The sequence below is a fragment of the Trematomus bernacchii genome, unplaced genomic scaffold (genome assembly GCF_902827165.1).
Source record: "Trematomus bernacchii unplaced genomic scaffold, fTreBer1.1, whole genome shotgun sequence".
In the NCBI taxonomy this organism is placed as follows: Eukaryota; Metazoa; Chordata; class Actinopteri; order Perciformes; family Nototheniidae; genus Trematomus; species Trematomus bernacchii.
In genome coordinates, this window is record NW_022987851.1 from 3,610,014 (window position 1) to 3,630,823 (window position 20,810).

Here is a 20,810-nt window from a genome sequence, read left to right on the forward strand (position 1 = left end):
CATAGGAGAGATGAGGTCATCTTCAGTGGACTGAAAAACGGCCTGTGTGTCAGACAGACGGAGCACGCTGCGACTCGGCTAACAGGCCAAGTGTGTTAGCCAGGATGGAGTCAGACGGCCATGTGGAGAGAGCAGCGCCAGGCTGGACCCAAGAAAACAGCCCCCCCCAACAGACTGCTTACTACACAGGGCGCATCCTCAAGATCCAAAGAAAATGTCTCCTCTCATTTTACACAGCTGTCATTAAATGATAAGAGTGTTAGTTTTTTTTATTTTATTTAAAATGATACACCTCACAGATGATAATTCAGATATTTTTAACGGGTGAACTTTTCGCTGTAAGTGTTATTATTGTAACTTTTTTTCTTGTCAGTGTTGAAAAGTCTCCTCTGAAACACCATGGAAAACTTAAAGGGGCCCTTATCTACTTATTTTCAGGTTCATATTTGTATTTAGTGCCTCTAATGCTACACGTTTTCATGCTTTAATGTTCAAAAAGCTATTTATTTTCCTCATACTGCCTGTGCTGCAGCACCTCTTTTCACCCTCTGTCTGAAACCAGAGCCCAGTCTGCTCTGATTGGTTAGCTGGCCGGCTCTGTTGTGATTGGTCAACCACTTAGAGATGTACGAACCCTTACCCTATCACGTACAATGTATAGGAGCGCAAAGTGGGTTGGTGAGAAACTCCCTCTGGAGTGATCTTTGGGATTTTAGCCTTTGTCGATCATTAACATGCACAAAATCCTATATAACACACTACAGGAAAGAGAAAACCCCAAAACATAAAATAGGGCCTATTTTAACACTTGGCTTGATAATAATGATAACAATAAGGTGAGGGCACATTTTGAAACTAGGTCCAGTGGCAGCCAAAGATCTTTCCCTGTCAAATATGGAAATATAATGGGTTTGTTCTGTTTCATATCCTATTAAAGTGGATATCTTTGAGTTTAAGACGGACAAAACCAGCCTTTTAACAAATCACCTTTACTTTAATTAAGAAACTGGAATGGATATGTTTTCCATTAATTTCTGACATTTTATAAACAATTTATTGGCACATTATTTGATAAACAAAATTGGCAGTTGTAGCACTATTCTTTGTAAAGTATTCCAGACTGTGCTATTCACAGGGGAGTCATTTAGTGGACTCTTGCATGCTGGTTGTCGAGGCAACAAGAGTGCTCAATTACTTAAATACAATTTAATGCCAACTTCATGGCCCAAGTTTATAACACAGGTTTTCAAGCAAATATTTGAAGTCTCATAACTCATGATAACCCTGAAGACATTGTCAGCTATCAACAAAGTGGGGTTGATATCATGAATGAAACCATAGAGCTATCTTTCTGCTATAAATTGCAAATATTGAATATCTTAAAACATATTTCATAAAAAGTCCTCAGGTTCTCCCAAATATTTCCACTAATTAGGTCGGGATGCCTAGTTGACTCACTATAAATATTTCAGCGCTCCCTAACAGATGGGGGTATTAATCAATTGTACAATGTAATTAATCTACATTTTAACAGCCAAGCTTTTTGTAGTGGGTGTAGTGTGCTGCTGTAGTCTGGCAGCAGCCTCCCGCTGCCTCTGAGCTGTGTACTCCTGTTGATTTCACAATAACACTCTTTTCTCCCGAATAAACTTCTCCGAGGCTCCCTGTTCACACAACTTTTTTTTTTGGTAATCAGTTGTGTGAATGAGTAGCAGGCTGTGAGCGAAATGATTTAAAAACAGACGCTTTAGGGCAAGAAAAATCTGTCATGACAGTGAGTCAACTGTGACTAATTACAGGCCCTGCAGCTCCACACCCTGCCTCCTCAAAGAGCTGCGTTGGAAAGTACAATAACATCACAGGCTGTGGAGGAATCCTGCCTCTGTATCTAAGGCACCTTGTCCCTGTGTGCATGGGTGTCACTTTGTTTTGAAAAGTGGTGGGGACACATTTTTTTAAATAAACAAAAAAGACAAATAGAGTGGTGCAGTGATCTTGATCTTTATAGGCCAACCCAGAAATGAACATCACAAGGGGCCCCTCAACAAAAAGCAATAGGATATTCTCATTGCAATACAGTATACTTCAGAAAATAAACTTTGTGCCCAACAAACGTTTATGATAATTAACATATGTTGGTCAGCAGGATAATCTCCACATATTAATAGCACGTTGTGTTTTTGAAGCGTAAATGCAATGGGCAGAAGTAAAAAGCTAACGCTATGCTATAAACAAACTACTTGGTGACAAGAACATTCAACGTAGTTTCACCATACGTATAATTGTCATGTCTTCCCATAACTGTGTTGAAACACCCTGGATACGTTTTTCTTGAGGTAAGTTACCTGGTGTGTTTTTCCAAAGTATCACATTGTTTTTGTTCCATGTTTGAGCTAACGTATCATCTGTATTTTGTTCACGTTGCAGCTACCCAGTTCTGACATTTTCGCCAGCATACCCAGAGTTAATGATGCATGTCCCTATATGCCTTATTTAGTTGACAAGTGTTCCTGACCTCATGCACCATGAGCTGTCTGCACATATCTAATGTCAATATGTTCCTTTGTGTGCCTGCAAGTTGTACTAGTCCAAAGGTGGTTGTGGCTAACATACTTTCAACAAAATATTTAATGTATGACTCTGGAGTATGAAGGCTGAGGTGTGCAGTATATCATGCAGAGAAATGTTCCCCTACAGGTGTTGTTGGTGTAAGAGGGAAAAAAGCTCATAAATGCCAAGTTTGTATTGAACCCATCCTAATGAAATGTCTTTTAGGTAAGCTGAAAGTTGCACCTGAATACCAAAATAATATTGGGCAATTCAATTTGTCTATGCGTGAAAAGATATATCGAAATAAAATCCGGTTCTACTGATTGCTTTTGAATAAAGAGAACCGAAGTCATGATATTTATAGTGGTGTCAATCGATTTAAATATGTAATCCTTTTGATCACATTAATAACGTGTGGTGTAGTGATTAGAAAACGTGTGACAAACTGGTGTTAAGTCTGACTTTGTTTTGATTCATTATAACATCTCAGCTTAGTTTTGATGATTTCTGAATTATGAATTTCTGTGAATCTTTACTAACGCGTTACGTTTTCCAGACTAACCACCAGTGCTAATGTGTTAGCGTTGACAGCCCTAAATATTACATGCTAGCTGCTGGTTTGCTAGCTCCTGTAACTCAAAGGTTATGTATTTGCTTTTTTTTTTTTATTGAATAATGTCTACACTTGATATTTTAGTATATCTACTACTAGAAGTGTATAATATGACTTGTGGGTCAGGAGTCAGGACATCTCTGCAGCACCACAATACTTAATTCAGAATGATATTTGGACACATTTTGCCTTAAATAAACATTGCGCCTCCTTTGATCTATATATTGTCTACTATATTGTGATTTTGTATGAATTCCAATTATTTTTCAGCCTGAAAACAAAAAAAGCCTATCCATTTTGACCTACACAATTTCCTAACACCAGTAACTTGAGCGGTTCTCTCTCATTTAGCATGGCCCGCCTCACCCTTAAGGGTTAAACACTCTCTCATTGTGTAGATCTGGCGCTGCCGACACACTGTTTAACTGCCGGGCCTCTATAGGAGGTACCAGAACATGACCTGGTACACAGACAGAGGGCATGTCGTCTCAGCCTGTCCAACAGAGCAGCCTTCAGTCAGCCTCACTCTGAAAAACTAATTTTGTAATTACAAGCCGGGCAGACAAACGACGTCTCACGCAGCAACAAACACATAGAGAGGCTTGTTAAAAAGGACTTTGTCTCAGTAGTTTCATTCAGACTGGCGGACATGTTCAAGATGTCTAACGCCGCTCCCTCCCCCGCTTTCGTTCAGTTTAGGAAACAACAAACAATGCGGTTGCTATGGGCTCATCTGGGCGCCCTGAGACCGCATTTCAGCAGCAGATCAGACGGCCAACAGTCGAGTTACTGACAACTCACAGAGAGGGTTTACTCCTTTCCCAAACAAACATGGAGCTACTGCAATCATCCAACTCTGCTTCTCTAGAAGTCAACACTAGTTCAAGAAAGACTAAGAATATGTTCAACAGTTTCATTGCAAACTCTTGTGGTAATCATACATTTTTGTATGGGTTACTATGTGCTTGAGGCAAGTTTCTAAAATGCCTGAAGACCCTTAGTACACTCACTGGAATTATTTTCTTTGTCAAACTAAATATAAAAGTCTAAGCTTACTTTGGCGACTAATCAATGTTGTGCTATAAACTAATTTCAACAAGAAAAGAATAGACTTGTAGACTCCAAGGCTCATCAATATCAATATATTCAGTTCTCCTCAAAACACAACAAGATATTGCAAAAATAAATACATTCAAAAAAATCCTCTCATTCCTGCCGGAACTTCCGAGCAGTAATCTCGAATGATGAAAGAGTTTGAATATGTTTACGATTAGGCAACACACAAAACACCTTGGTTATACAAGGTATTTACATGATATTCAGCTGAAACAGGTTACAGATTACTGTAACAGAAAAAGTCTTCCACTTTTGGAAGCATAAAAAAAAAATGACAACATGAAAATGATTACAGCATCTTCCTCGAAATCAAGTCAGAAGAAGAAAAAAAAGACTCAAAGATAAAAAAAATGTTTCAGTCCCATTCCCAAAACTGATTTGGTAACTGTAGTCTGGGATGAACCCTTGCTATTTTTAGTGAAGCGATAATATCATCATCGCAGTATCTTTCTAAAGTGGTAAACCCTTGATAGGATTAGGATTATATATCAGGCAGAGTTCCCGTTAGAATATTTTTTTGCCGGTCAACATGTCCGTTAAAGTTTAAATCTTCCGGACAAAATTAGAAAAGTGCCGGTCAAAGGTCTTCTTTGTTATTTATTGAGCTTTAAAACAAATTGATATTATTCGATATTAAACAAACGTCGCTATGCAACCGGGTGAGGCCACAAAGTATAGCGCAGCATTATGCATTTGTTTACATGCCCACCGGAACCCCGAGGCATTACCAACAGATCAACGCACAATCAACCCATGCAGGACATCTCTTTCTCCACGTGTTAGACATTAGAATTGACTCTTTTGTCTGTCACATACTATTCTTGTCTGTCACATAAGTGGCGCAACTGATGCGGTATTGCGCTAAGGGGAAATTATTTTGACCGGACATTTTGACCGGAGAGATTTAGATTTGCCGGTCTTCAGCATATTTTGCCGGTCATAGTCCGGTAATTACCGGCTAACGGGAACTCTGATATCAGGTACAAAACAACTCTACTGTAAAACTGTAAAAGTTGGTACAAACTAAATAACAGTCTTGTCCTGGTGACATGTGTTCCTGACTCACCAGTTTCTCCATCTCCTGCTCTCGTAGCCTCTCCTCCCTCTGTCGACGGTGGTACTCCAGCAGCTCGTCCTCGTTGTCGCTGATCTCTGTGATGCTGTTCTTCCTCTCCCTCATTCCAGGGTGGGGTCTCCCTGAGGACATCTTCCTATGGGTCCTGGGGCTGGAAACAGGGGAAGATCCTGGTAGGGAGCCCAAACTGTAAGCAGGTGACAGGGAATTCCCAAAGCTCGCCTTCCGTCCTCCCGAACCCCCACCGCCCTCCATCATCATGGAGGTAGGCGACGGACTGCGGGCTCGGACCCCCCTGCTGCTGCCAGTTGGCTCCTCGGACGTAGATCCGGTCCTGCGTCGGAGCCTGGGACTCTCCGGGATGAGCTTGCCCAGACTTGAGGGGCTTTCTGGAGTTCTTAAGGTTGGTATCGTCCCTGGGAGAGCCCCTGGTAGTACTGGGACCCCTCGTCGAGCCATGGAGGGGCTAAGAGGAGGCAGCTCCCTCATACTGCAGCTCCCTCCACCGCCACCGTTCAGCTCCATGTTCCTCCTGGCCATGCGAGGGCTTTCAGGGGGCTGCAGTGAACGCGGATGCTGCTGGAGCGGCGATCCTTGGATGATGTGGACGATGGGGTCCAGAGGAGGCTGGAAGGCTCTGTTGGGTTGGGAAAGCTGCCTGGAGGAGCTGGGGGTCAGGGGGAAATCAGCTAGACTGGTCTGTTCTCTGAAAGGACTGGCAGGTCTTTCCTGGAGCACTGTGGTTGACTTGGTCCTGGGACTGGAAGGAGACTGCGATGGACAGTTAGAGAATTTGGTAGTGAGTCTTGGGCTGCTTGGCACTATGTGTCTACTACTGAGAGATTCACAAGAGGAGAACATAATCTGTCGGGGGCTCTCAGACCCATCAGGGCCAAGTCCTCTGCGGCTTGGCTTAGGGCTTGGAGGGGCCTCTGATAAGACCTTCCTCTGCAGCCTGGGGCTTTCCTGAACCTTCTGGCCCACCCCACCGCTGCTGAAGTTAGGCAGTATAGTCCGAGGCTGGGGGACAGGCGCACCCCAGCCGGCGATGGGATTGGTGGAGAAGTTGTAGCTTGAGGAGCGTACAGGCACTGGCGGAAGAGAATAACTCTGGTCCTGGGGTCCTCCAATAGGAGATGGGCTAGTAAAGCTCCCACTGCTGGCTGCAGATGGGGAGGAGAGGGGGGAGAAGGGAGGGGATGTATTCTCATAGCTGGATCCAACGGACATAGCCCCTGGGCTGGTAGGAGGGGACAATAGATACCTGCCACCTCCATTGAGCATTGGGGACAGGGGGGAATGGGGAATGGGTTGGCCTCCAGAAGGCTTTTGGCCATCCGAGGAAGAAGGCTGTGGATCATCCATGACTAGAGAGTCCATGATGTCCTGGAGGTCTTTCTCAATAGAGCTTACGATTGCACTGTGCTCAGACTGGACTCTTTCTCCATGAGTTTGGGGAGACTGGACTGGACTGGCCTGGTGATTCCCATTGACAAAGCTCTCTGTGCCTGAGGTTAAAAAGACAAAAAACAACTTTCATTAGTCTTTGTCAAAAATGTAATAAACATAGAAACTAGAATACAGTTATGTTTAATCTATTGTGCAACAGAGTCTGAATTGGAAGTATAAATATACTCATACTGAAGAATTCAGAAAAACTCTTGTCTTACAGTTTATAAAATGTCAACATAGAAATATGTCAGAAAGGAGAGCATAAGGGCAGAGGAAGAATTAGTGGTGAGGAAAGAAGGAAGGACACAGAGGAGGAGATAGGCCTGTACGTTGGATAGGGATCAGGAGAAAATGTGCCTACATAACCCAATTACTGTGTGGCTCGAAAGCAACATAGGACACGGGGTGGGTAATCTAATCTTAACTGTCTGTTTGAAGTCACTATAGTAGATTATGACAACAGAAACGCACGGCCACGTGGGAGATTCAACAGCATGGCCTTGAGGCAGGGATCAGGTTGTATTAATGCAAAATGAAAGCTGTTTGAATAGACTTCTTGACTGTTTAAATAGAAACAAGAATATAAATGTTGCAGAGTCATCCGTGCAAACACCGAGAGGTAATAAAAGGCCACAGAAAAAGCTGTCATGTCCAATAGCATTGTTATGATATTAAAAATCATACAAAATGACTGTGGGATAGTGCAAACGATTACACAAACATAAAAGAGAACAGAATACATTCTATTTTGTATTATAGTAAATGATGATGTCAGAGAGAGACGTCCCAATGGCAAAACTGCTCTAAAATATAGAAACTTCACAAATAATGCATTAGCTGTGCTTGTTCAACAGAGATGGGGGCAGCTTCCTGCCTGCTCCCCTACAATGCAATACAACGAAGCTCTGCCTTCATGACAACATGAAGACAATTCAATCTGAAGATTGTGTCACGCAAATGTTACAGCATCGAGGTCTGCAGGCTGTCACAGTAATTCATTGTATCCGTTCACCAATGCATGAATGTCAATGTCACATCGTGTCTCACGGACAACAAACCGTCTTGAATGTATGTACAGTCAAGAACGACGGGGGTGGGTTGACGAGCAACCGTTTGCTGAGGGAAAGCCCATGCAATGATGTCATGGGGTACAGACGATCGGCTCGAGTGCACCAAACCTCATTTAAAAATATGGCAATTTAATGTTCGCTTGACTGCCGGTAATGCTGCATGTGGGATGTATCATGACTTAACACATTTTCTTACATGTGAGGACCCCTACAATTCGGCATTGATTGTATCGCCAACAAGATGTATTTACTTAAATATACGCTTGATTCATCTGACATCCCTTAAATAACCCTAACCATAGACGACCAGAACACATTAGGATATTGTGACACACAAATGCAATAATTTTTACAAATAAATGGACATATTTATCGATCATCATTATGCCGAATGAAGGATGACATTCCAATAAATCGAAGTAAGAATGTAATTGTGTCCCACACTGTGTTCACATTTCCAGAAAAGCAAGTGAACATAAAACCAACAGATTTTTTAATGAAGTTTCGCGTGACACCGGTTCCTATCAGTTCTCACACCCAGAGCTCAGCAATAAGCAGTAGGGTTAACGTTACTCACATGAAGGAATACAACCCGGTCAGTTTCAGGGCAGTTCACCTGCTATATGACACACACTGAGGCTCACATCCTCCGGACACCGGGGACAGACCGGGTGTGACGGAGCCCTGCCGTGTCTAGCTCCACACACAGCGAGGGAGATATAAGATTCACCACCGAGGCGGTCTTTCAACCGGGCGGGGGTAGGGGTGCTAGGCACCGCTGCTGCTTACGGTATCACGATGGTCAAGTTGCCTGAAATGTAACATGACGTTTTCCGGTCAAGACCTTCAAAATAAAAGCACGACTCACTTAATAAGTCCGCTAGGAAAATATATATTCTCCTTACATATGCTCGCCATCGGGAAGACGAGCATATGATACAATGCATAGGCTACTTACTATAATATACCTCTCAATGGGACAGACATAATGTGATAGACACAATCTACAATAATGCCTAGTAGAGTCAACAAATACAAAAATTGTTCCTAATGTTCTGAAAGGTAATAATATAGCCTACTGCCTTTTGTACTTTACAGTGAAGACACACACAAATGAGACCGAGCCACCTAGAAGTCTTAAAACATACCGTTCCCCCCAAATCGGAAATGTACTTTAATTTGAAAGAAAAGGCGCCCTACTTCCTTTGCCATGGCTACCTTGACCTATCTCTTCTTCTCCAGTGTGATGTGAACTGCTGCGAGATTTACAGAGCTGTTTTTAAAGAGTCACAGCAGTGGATGTTATGGCTTGTCATTGTTATTGTCTCTATAATGCAGATTCTGTCAGTTTTAGACACAGGGGAGAAGTAAAGGCATCCACAAATTACCCATTAGCACACTGTGGCACTTGGCTCATATTTTGCTGACATGAAAAACTAAATTTCCTAGATGAATTGAATTATTGTAGGCTTCCATTTTCAAAATACAGTGTTGTCATCCAGGGGCAATGGCAGGATAGCTTTTTGTATTTAGGTCTGATTAACCAGAGCAACACAGTAGCCTGAACAGGGACAACTATCAAGGTCTAAAAAGCTGGACATATTTCTTCGCATTTGTTTACAAAAATACAAGCTTTGGCAGCATTCAAACACTGCATTTTTTGTAATAATAGTGCCGGAGGATATTATTATCATATAGGATAATATAGAAATATTTCATTACCAGTAAAGTCCTCCAATGAAAATGACATTATATTAAAGTATTGATTGTTAAATGTACTTCTAAAGTTAAAAAAAAGTCAAGTTAAAGTAATCATAAAGCATAAAAATGTTCTATGTGCATGTTTACCCACACATATTAAAAGATACAATTGAATAAGTATGCATGTAAGCAGCACTTCAATGTTGAAGTTGGTTAGGGAAGAGCTAATTTTGAAACTGTATTATACAATGTTATACACTTTGCAGCTGAATTTATATCAAAGCATCATATTTTACAAAACCATTGATGTCTTATATGTACTTTTTACGTATGTAAAATGTTCATCTGCAAAGTAACTACATTGGTCCATAGTATTGGTCATAAAAATGGAGTAACATAAATGATAATAGTTCCCTCTGAATTGTTGTGTTTACTTTAAGTATAACATAGCATGAAATGGAAACGTTTAAATACAGTATAGTACACATTTTTGACATTTTTCAATAGATAAGTAAATATGCCTTTTTAGATCTGACCAAATGTACTTAGATTTGTTCAAAATACAGCTCTATTTAAATGTGACTGTGTATTGGGAATATAACACAGCCTAAACAGATTTAATTCAAATTAGACATTTGCTTATCTATACTTTATCAGAATCAGCTATATTTTTAAGTATGTGTAACATACAAATAGTGTATCTATGTTATGCTTTCTGACTGAACTTTTCCATACAAAATTCTGAATTAAGACCTCATTGATGCACCCAAATAAAGTATTAACGGAAAAAATGTTTTTTCCCTTAGAGATGGAAATGTGGGTTTTAAACTGGTTTGGAAATGTAAATGAAAGGGCACGAACGAAGTGCTGACTGCTTTAAATCTGAATAACATTTTCTCCGCTTGCCTAGTCGTATTTGATTTATGGTCCTTTATTTCATTGCATAATTAAAAAAATAGACATTTTAAGACCTGGAGGTGAAACCCATTGAGGAAGGGAGGGTGCAAAGATGGCAGACAGTAGAATGGAACTAGAGGTTTATAAATAGTCCCTGAAAAAGATACTGTAACCCCATCCGTCAGCCACTTTGAGTAAGCAGCTCAGAGCCACAAAGCCGTCTGCTGGCCAGGCAGAGGCACAGGAAACGTCCAATCAGTGAAGAGGTGTTCGCTGAAAGACGCCTGGCTAAAGACAGCTGGGCAGTGGACCGTCACTGACCCAGTGAAGATAGCCAAAACGGAACAATGGCCAGGTGAATGTGACCAGCTTCATAAAGACACAGTAGCTCACAACACAAGGACATTTGTTGTAATACATTATGTGCCTGTCATGGTACATTCACAAATGTAGCATAACAGGCACATAATATATGGCAGCAGCAGATGTGCATGTTTATTTCACCCAAAATGATATAAGTGACTTAAAAAATCATTAGTGAGGTTCAACTCATCAATAAAAACTGATTGGAATTAACGATGTGCAGTATGCTTTTTTAACTAAGGTTTATTAAGAAAATTGTACATTTAAAATAAGTGTAATCATTTCTTGTAATGCTAGCAAAGAGGCTTTTGATACGTTGGGACACATTCCTGAAAAAAACAAAACACTGCAAGACACCCTGATAGGGAAAAGGAAAAGGTTGCACACATACTGTAGCGCTCTGATCAATGCCAACAGGCCTAACCGTTTGTATGTTTGTTTGAGATAGCCAGAATCATTTAGAAAATGAAGTAAGTCAACATAAGCTGAACACCTGAGTGTGTGCTAACTTTATTTACCTTGGAGTAATAAAATCATTTGAATTTTATGAAATTGGGTTTAGCACCACAAAAAAAATACTGGGATTGTATACATTTATTGTACATATTTGGACCACTTAACTTTAAAAAAATAAATGAAAATAAGTTATTAAAGTCAGTTGGCCAGCTCAGTGACTTTTTAATGTGTTGGGAAGCCAGTGAGGGATCAGTTACTGGCACTTACCACCTGGTCTGTCTCCACTGTCACCATCACAACATCCTCCAATTGCCCAAGACTAGGCATTGCCCAATACAGTGGTGCAGGTTGACCTATTTTTGTACACAAATCTTTTTCAGGCTACTTCATGTATGTTCAGAAAACGTTGAATTTGAGACGAGGGAACCGGATGTGGTAAAATGCCAAGTCCGGGATTTAAGACTCAATCGTGCACCACTCTATTTAAATGGGGAAATAAAACGAGCCATTAAATACGGTTATGTACAGTTTCTTATTCCCTAATATTTACACCATTATTTTAGGTACATTATGGTAGCTGTGCTAAGTAATACTGTCATTTGTTTTAATGGGGGAGACATTTTAATGAATCGTTTTGTCAAGTTGTTTGAAGGAGATATTTTACAGCATTATGAAGTAGATATCACAGAGACAGGTACGGTGAAAAAGGTTTGTCTGGAGTCTCCTGAACCTCTTAAAAGTAAAGTTGTGGTTACAGACTCTCTCTTCCCCTATAAACATTAGTATTTTGAGGGTAATTTATTTGGAAAAAACTGACAAAGTTAAAGAAGTATTTTACTTTTTTAAATTCTTCCATAGATAACGTGATGATATAGTTGTTGTAAATTATTGAGGCCACAATAATCATGTAGTGTTTATTGGATATCGAGACAGCCCTTACGTTCCTATAGATGGATATTATCATTTTACTGCATGCAAAAAACAAAAAAGGAAAAAATCTATGCTTTCAAAACAAAGTGGGTCAAATGGGTTTGGCTGGGTTTGCCCTCCATAATTGCTCTGGCACTAGAATACACACAGATAACAAGTGTGATCTCAAAGTGTTTTCAAATAGATATGACATACAGTATATGCACAGATTATCATGGGAGTGGTATAAGCAAGTTTCATCTGAACGCAACTCAGGAATGCATAATTGAGGAAAATGACACGTTTCTAAACAACGGAAGGCTTTCATTATTGGAGCAGGAGGTCCACAGCAGCCAGCATGCCTGTGCGCTATACTTATAATGTCCACAGTAAACAGAAGGAAATAACAAGATGCTATGACAGATCCCCGGTACTAGAGCTGGCCAAGAAAAGTTCCACTTACAGTTGTTCCGCTGCCAGGAGTAGCACTCGGAATATACAGTACACTCTCACACGCACATGCAAGCAGCTGAAAACTTTGCCTGGAGATGCAGAGGAACGAGATGCTCATAAAACATGCATGGCGTGAACCCCGGCACCGGGTCCCAGCTGGGCTCCATTCAGGCTGCAGGGTTTAACGGGTGCAGTATTTCAAAGGCTGATGGTGACAACAACGCTGCTGTAACAGAGCTGCAAACAGGCATAATGGGCAGTGCATGCCTCCCTTTAATGTGGTTATGTTAAATAGGACGATTTGAGGGTCTAGAGATGGTGAGAAGTGTCTATTTCACACGCAAAACATCTCAGTGGATTATTTTCGATGGCTTTGTGCGATGACTTATTTTCTTTGAAGCCAGAAAATCTCTCGAAAGACAAAAAATAGGGCTGCAAAGACAACGGATAAAGTGCTGCAGAGATGTTGATTTTTCCTAGACCAACCTGAGAGTCTCACAAGTTCCCTAGACACATTTCCAATGGGATTTTTCCATTCCATTTTCCAACTCCACAGCAAACAAAAGTTGATGATACTTACACAGTTGACTTAGCAATATTTTCTTCATAAATAAAAGGCATTCATTAAATCGTCATAAGTGAAAGTCTAGAGTTGGGCTTTAAATGAATGGCTCTATGTCAACAACAACAACAACAACAATAAGAAAAGACACTTACAATGATCCACTTTTCCACCTGCAGAACCACACCTGTTCCTTTGATGAAATGGAAATGTGTTTTTAAACATCCACCCTCCCGATCTTTTTTCTTTTCAAGTGTTTGGTGTGATGATGTTTAGACCCAAGATCCAAAATCCATGCATGGAGTATTAACTTACGTATTTTCCATTACCACCTAGATTGTGGTGATCACATAATTTCTTTGAGACAAGGTAATACAAATTGCAAAAAATGCTGACTCATTTCCGAGTTTCAGGACTCATTCCTGCAGCACTCGATAGTAATTTAGTTTAACAGAATATTGTGAGAGCCTTGTATTGGCCCAGTGTTGTTTATCACCAAATGAATCTACTGTTCTAGTCCCAGCAGGTTTCCCTGTGCTTCTACACTCCCCTCCACCCTTACTAGGCTATACAAAAGGAATAATGCAGGGTTTTACTGCTGTGCAAACATCCACCTGTAAAAAACACTGCCCTGCTGCTCCACCTCACCATCCGTCTGTTAAACAATCCGACCCATTCATTCACACAGGACATGCTGAAACTGGAACTCAAAGACGGAAATGGCATTTCTAGGCTTTATTATTAATGTGACAAAAGGTCAGTGTGTTTTACTCACAATTGGCCTCTGTTTGTGGAGGAAAGAAACCCTGACAAGATGGTACTGTAAATGTAGCACTGCTGTGAGAAAACAGGCTGGAAATACAGTAAAAGTAATGAATGGGTGTAATAGGAGCCTGCAGGATTCTAAAGTACCTGGACTGAGTCTGTAGTCCCCGGCGGAGAGACCTCCCCCCTGAGGCACCATGCTCTTCATCCTGAGGGCTTCTTCCGGGTGGTTGAAGCGAAAGTAGGCCGACTGGCCAAAACACAGCATACAGCCTGGAAAACAGAACAAATATCATTTTAATATTTCGTTTTAGAAAACCCCCAGGATTATATGAAAGGGGGGCTTAAAGAAAATAACTAATTATTGGTTATTCATTAAGAGTCCATTTATCTAAAGACTGAAACAAATGTGGCAAACTATCAATCTACTGAGCACATGCTGACCATTTGGTGTAAAACGGCAACGATTGGTTGATCAACAGAAACATTTACGCCAACTATTTTGACAATAGAATGTCTTTATTGTCATTGCATCAGGTACAAATAAATTAAGCTATCTTGTCAGTGCATTTCCACATCAATAAGAAAGTATATGATTAATGCAATTTACAATACATATAAAATCACAGGAAGTGATTTGGTGAAGGAGTCAGAGTTGTTCTGACATCATCAGGAGAGAAACAAACAAGAACAGACTGTGTCCACCATTATCACCAGTGCTGCACAAAAAATCAAACAAAGCATGAGGGCACAGACTCTTTGGTCCCTGTGTACAAATGATGAAGGATGAAACGTTGATAAACTGAGATGAGGAAAACTGCAGCCGATTTAAAACATTTTGAAGTAAAGATCTTTCAATAACTGCTAAAATTAGACAAAAAATGTCCACAAAATCTCACATTGATATATATTTTTCTTTCTGGGAAGCAGGAAGTTGCATCAGAAGTGCAAATGACTTTGAATGAGTAAAATACCCCCGACATCAAATAAGTCCGTCTTCTCTCGGTTAATTAACACCCATCGGTTTACGCAGTTGAACTATCTGATGTGCCTCGCCCCGACATCCTGCGTCTACTGATAATGCAAACAATTAGAAAGATAAGATGCTCTAAAAATGCTGTTTCTGGACGTATTCAAGCCCAGAGTAAACAAAGTGATGAAAGAAGAGATCTTCTACCAGAAGGTTGGTTAGATGTTCGTTGGCTATGACAAACACAATGTTCTCCTACAACTCATTTCAGCTTTTTCAGGCGCATGGTGCTCTCACTGCTATCATCTCTAAACTGTCAGGTTGATGGTCACATGCACTCGTATTTGTTGTTGTTAAAAGCTCAAGTTATATAAAAATACACCGAGAGCTGCTTAACGACAGGTTATGCACCTGATATTACCGCAGTTCATGTTTTAATCTCTTGGACCTAATATTCATTGACTCTTATCACTAATAATAGTGGTTGAAATGACTAAGTGTAACGTGAAATGTGTCGCTCATAGTGTCAAACCCACATAGAATAATCACCAATTAAAGGAAAGCCCACAAAACTAGGCTGTACAAATTACAGAGTTCAGAGGTTCCTGTTGGATTTCCGATAAAGGGATTCAGCGGAGGATCACGCTTTTACTGAGAAACAAATAATATCAACACCAGCAGCTAAAAAGCCACATTTTTCCCTAAAGAGATGGTGGAGACCAAAAACAGAGCAAAAAAAGGAGACTGACTTTTGGACCTTCGTTGATCAAAAGGACACAAACACGATTTCATTGTTAATGTTGCCTCCTCTCTGTTGGATATGCAACTTAGCAACAGGTTTTTTTAACCACTTTATAAAGTGTTGATGTCAATTTTGTGAATTAGCAAGTTTCTGCTCACCCACAGGATCCGGTTGCCAAATGCTGCTTTGCAATGTCACATATACAGTATGCTGTAGTCGTGTGCATGTCACTTGGGAGTTCTTCCAATGATTCTTCACCTTTGTTTCTGAATGAAACACTGTTGTGTTGTTGTGTTGTGTGGTTTTGTCAACCTGTGCACACTGATTGTGAAGTATAAAGAACAACATACTGTAAACTGCTTTTGATTTTTTCTTCAAGGTGTCTCTAGTGTGAAGCAGGCAGATAATATGAACATAGCCGATAGCCATGAACTGACAGTGTTGCTTCTCACACTAATCAGGCATGTATTCACATGACACAACCCAACACACACTCGGTTTCTATGGTAGTATCAATCACATCCACTTACTGTCGTAGTTAGAAATGTCAAAACAAACTGTGCGCATAACTAATTCATCCCCGTCATGCGCAACAAGCTCGCTGACAGATAAGCAATCTTGTGTTTATTGCTTTCTCAATATTGAACCATTGTCCTGCCGAGATTACTGAGGGAAAGGTCCTCCCGCTCGGTCAGAGATAAGATCCCTGCCTGTTGTCACTGACGAACACGAGGCAGAAGGTAAAGGCGGAAACTTGTCCGTTACACAAGAGGCTGCGGTGATGTAGAACAAAGCCAGATGCCCTTTATTTTTGGACAGACGCACACTGACAGCTTGGAGAAAAGCACCTGATTACATCATGAGCACCGGGCAAAGGAACAGAGCGACATAGATGGAAAAACTGTGTTTACTCATTTGTTGTCATATTTCCTTTGATTTATTCTTGAAGGAAGCTCCTAGGCACATTCTGCAACCACACCATCACTCGTTTTAATTGTTTAATTTGATTTATTGCTATAACTACTGAGTATCATGCTCTGTTGTGATATTTCAATGGACTACACGCCAGTGATGGATCAATGCACTCAGGACTTATTATGACTAACACTTAGTCATTTTTAGACTTTCAGATGCATAATAGTCGAGTATTGTCTCTGAACTAAATAAACTCAGAATGGAAGAATCTGGAATAATGGAAGTTATTGTTAAATCATTTTTCTCTCTTTTTGCAAATGTTCTGATTTGTGGATTATTATTTTGTTATTTAGTGTACTTTAGCATTAAAATAGCACACAATATGGAACTTCACCGCTTGTGAAGAACTGCTGACAAGCAGTGGTTCTAAATACCAGTTAAATTGATACTCTTTATTGGTACAATAAAGACCACATGCCTACATGAGCTGTCCAAATGCAGCATTTTGCTTATTTGCATTTCATTTTGTAAATGGAAAGAAGAGGCCAGTTTCCATCAGCCTTCCCGTCAGTGGTTACGACACTGTCCCAACTTTGGTTGGGATTTTCCACATTTGAAATTGTTTCCTTCAATATTTGGATGTCTCATCATCAGTAAATGACCGAGCCATAAGTCTGGTCATGAAAGAGAAAAACAGAAAGACGCTGAGTGGGATATTTGAAAGCGGTCATCAGGATGTTCATACTGCGGTCTGCGGAGCCACGTCAGCTCAGCCACCGTGTCTTCATGCAGTCATCCGACTCCCTCACCTAGCTCCTGTTGCCTCAAGGATTCTGGCAGCTCCTCTGCCTACAGCACACACTCTACCCTACATCTGACGTGCACTAACATGATCTCCCCGGTGAAGATCAATTCAGCCACTTCTAAGGAACATGTTGAATAAAAGAACGTAGCTGGAAGCGATGTGTTTCTGACACAGTCATCTCTCACTGAGATCTTGGGGGGTTTTGGTGACAGCTCTGTGGCGCACAGTCAGTTTTACTCAGCAGTTCTGTCGAACAATGAGCATGTCAGAGACAGGGGTCGGGAGAACAATGATGACTGAGGATATTAACTTAGAGGTGTGGGTTAATGAAACATTGAGCCTGTTATGATCACATAAAGATTATATGTCAGCTATTGTGAAGTTGCTTTATTGTTTTTGTATTGTAATATTGATTGAAGGCCTTTGCACACCAGGGGACTTTATTTTTTAACCGCATATCAATATATTTTTTCCAACTGCGGCTTTTGTCATAATTACATTCCATCAGATGTGAATATTAGGTGGTGAACATTTTTTTTTCTGAAAATGATGATTTTCTTGTGCTATTTTTTTATTTTTTTTTATTTAGCCTTTATTTATACAGGTTTAAAATCTCATTGAGACACAAGGTCTCATTTCCTATGGAAGGGCTCAAAGATGTTTGGGATGAGTCTGTTTTCCTGGCTTGTCTGAATGTTGCTTTACACAATCAGGACTTAATCTTCCAGAGAACTTCATAACAAAACTTAATGTTTGGAATGGGAAGTACATAAGTAGCCTACATCTACTCAAGAACTGTACTTAAATAAAAATGGTGAGGCATTAACTTATATATGCATGTTATGTATTATTAGGTTAAGAAATTGGCAAGCTAACTGCCAGTTAAAGGTGGGGTATGTTATTTATTTCAGAAACACTTTTTGTTATATTCCATGGAATGCTCTTAACATCCCGATAGCAATAAATATTTGAAATGCTTCGACAATAAATACATAAAAAAATGTCATCTGTGGAAGCCGTAATACTGTAAAAAGCACGACCAATCATGTGAGCTGGCCCGGCTAAAATAACTGGATGGCCTATCTGCCTGTCAGCCTTCCATCTGTGCACAAACTTATCTCGTGCCCTCATTGGTCCTGTGCGCGTTCGTGTGTGTTGGAGGAGGGGCTCTGTAAGGAAGTGGCAGATTTTTTCCGGCTGTGTATTTTCAAATTCTAGCGATCTCGAGCCGGTTTCTCAAAATTACCTACCCTACCTTTAATAAAAACACAACTGAAAATAACACCATCTCTAACAGTGAAATGTTGATGATGACGCAAATGGAGATTTGGTGCTGATGTGATCCCCCATAAAACTCAGACTTGACAATAAAGTATTATCAGGTCGTATCGTATCATATCATATCTGAAAAAAGGGTAAAACAAATGTGTGCCATTACCGTTAAGCGTTATCGTTTTTCAAGTTTAGCATACTAGACAATGATATGCTTCCATTATCACACTCAGTTCAGTGCATCAATTTCTACATCCAGTTGAAATTGAAATGATCAAAATTCTGGTTCTGGTACCAAAGGCTATGTATTATAGCCACAGGCAAGGACCTGATTTGTGGTGACCGAGGCTCCAGGGAGTTCCATGCATGTGCTACATAGGGAATGTACAGTCATACACTGGGTATCTGTGAGTAGATCCCACCCAGCACCGACAGCATTGTTCAGTGTGTACTTGTTACTGGGTGTTCATGCAGAGGCTGCCGGCTGCCAGCTGATGGATGCGTGGAGACATTTCTCCTCCTCTGCTCTGTTCTCTCAGCACACTGCTGCTGGCAGCTGACGCTCACACTGACCGAGTCCTCTGCTGCCCCCCGGGAGCCTGACCCGCACCCCTGCAGGCCCTGTGTGTGTGAGTGTGAATGTGAATGTGAATGTGAGTGTGAGTGTGAGTGTGAGTGTGAGTGTGTGTGTGTGTGTGTGTGTGTGTGTGTGGTCACTGACAGGAGAGAGGCCACACGGGATCAGCTCATGATGAGTCAGCAAAACAGAGAGCACAAACAACTGTATTCGCAAACAAACACATTCAGAAACAGTGCACCACTTGATACGGTGGTACTAAGTTCTCTGACTGGAAACACTAGGATGTGTAGTGGAAGCTGAAGTCGCTCATAAAAGTTCACCAACCTTCATTGCAGGATATATATATTTTGGTATAATAAAAAAATGTCAGGTATTAATTCTAGTCTATTCATCAGTTTCTGCACTCAGTATCCCCTTTCGTCTAAATTGAAATAATTGAACAAAGGGACTAATTATGACACACTTACTATGGACATAGTAGTTAAAGATGAAGACGTGGATTCAGGGAATGACCAGCAAAGAAAATGCATACATGTGTTTTTCATTTAGTTCAATCCAAATGTCTTTTAATGGTCTGCTTTCTTGCAGGAATAGACCACCATACCGGGGGAAAAGCAACATCTGATATTATACATTAGCAGTGGTGGAAGAAGTACGTAGATCCTGGAGTGGAACAGTATGATCCTAACAACTCCATTACAAGTACAATTCCTGAATTGAAAATGTTACCCAGTAAAAGTACTATCATTAAAATGTACTTCAAGTAGAACAACTAAAAGTATTCAGTTAGCAGAATGGCTCTTTCAAGGTAATATAGAATACTATTTTAAGATGTTATCACCAAGACATGTTGCCAATTTGAGTTATTTGATTAAAGTATGTATAGTGGTACAGTACTGCATCTTATCGTATAGGGCAAATCATCTGTTTTCATATGTACAAAGGAGCTAGTAGCTATGAGTGTTCAAAGAAAAATGCCATAGAGTAAAAAAAGTACTGGCCTCCAAAATGTAGTGCAGTAAAAGTATATATGCATACAATGGAAAAGTAATGTATAGTTTCTTAAAATAGTACTTAAGCACCATACATGAATAGATGTACTTGTATTTCAATTTTTTTATGTATAAATGTTTGCAACCAATCAAAGATGCTGCTAAAAGTTCTCTGTTTACAAGAAGTTGGTTAAAAAAAGAAGCAGAAGTAGTGCATAACTCATAAGTCATGTTGTAGGCTTTGTATTCCTGCCTTCCTTCCTTCGTAGAGTAGATTGTTTTTAGATGGCTAGGTAAAGTGAAATGCTTCTATTATAATGTTTTATTGTCAGCTCAGTTGTTCGAGGGAGGGTAAAAGACTGATCGACTGGCAGCCTGAAAAGTGATACTTAACATAACTCACACATCATGACATTTTCAAGCAAAGCAGGCGGTAAATACAGGGAGAGTGACCTTTAAAAGAGCTTTTCAATAAAAATATGATTTAGGGTTGACATCGCCAAGCAGAGCCGATGACATTAGCATCAATTCATGGGCTGAGGACATGGTATT

At 40.4% G+C, this 20,810-nt stretch overlaps 1 protein-coding gene across 7 annotated transcripts in view; it reads right to left on the minus strand.

The window, feature by feature from the left end:
* The window catches only part of phldb1b (pleckstrin homology-like domain, family B, member 1b), a 135,377-nt gene that overhangs the window by 49,041 nt on the left and 65,526 nt on the right, over positions 1 to 20,810 (minus strand). For all 7 annotated transcript variants that reach the window (XM_034113246.1, XM_034113245.1, XM_034113243.1 and 4 more), the window contains 2 exons: positions 14,130 to 14,255; positions 5,346 to 6,862 (listed from right to left, as the gene is read on the minus strand). In XM_034113246.1, the coding sequence (XP_033969137.1) occupies positions 5,346 to 6,862; positions 14,130 to 14,255 (1,643 nt within the window). The remainder of the gene's footprint in view (positions 1 to 5,345; positions 6,863 to 14,129; positions 14,256 to 20,810) is intronic.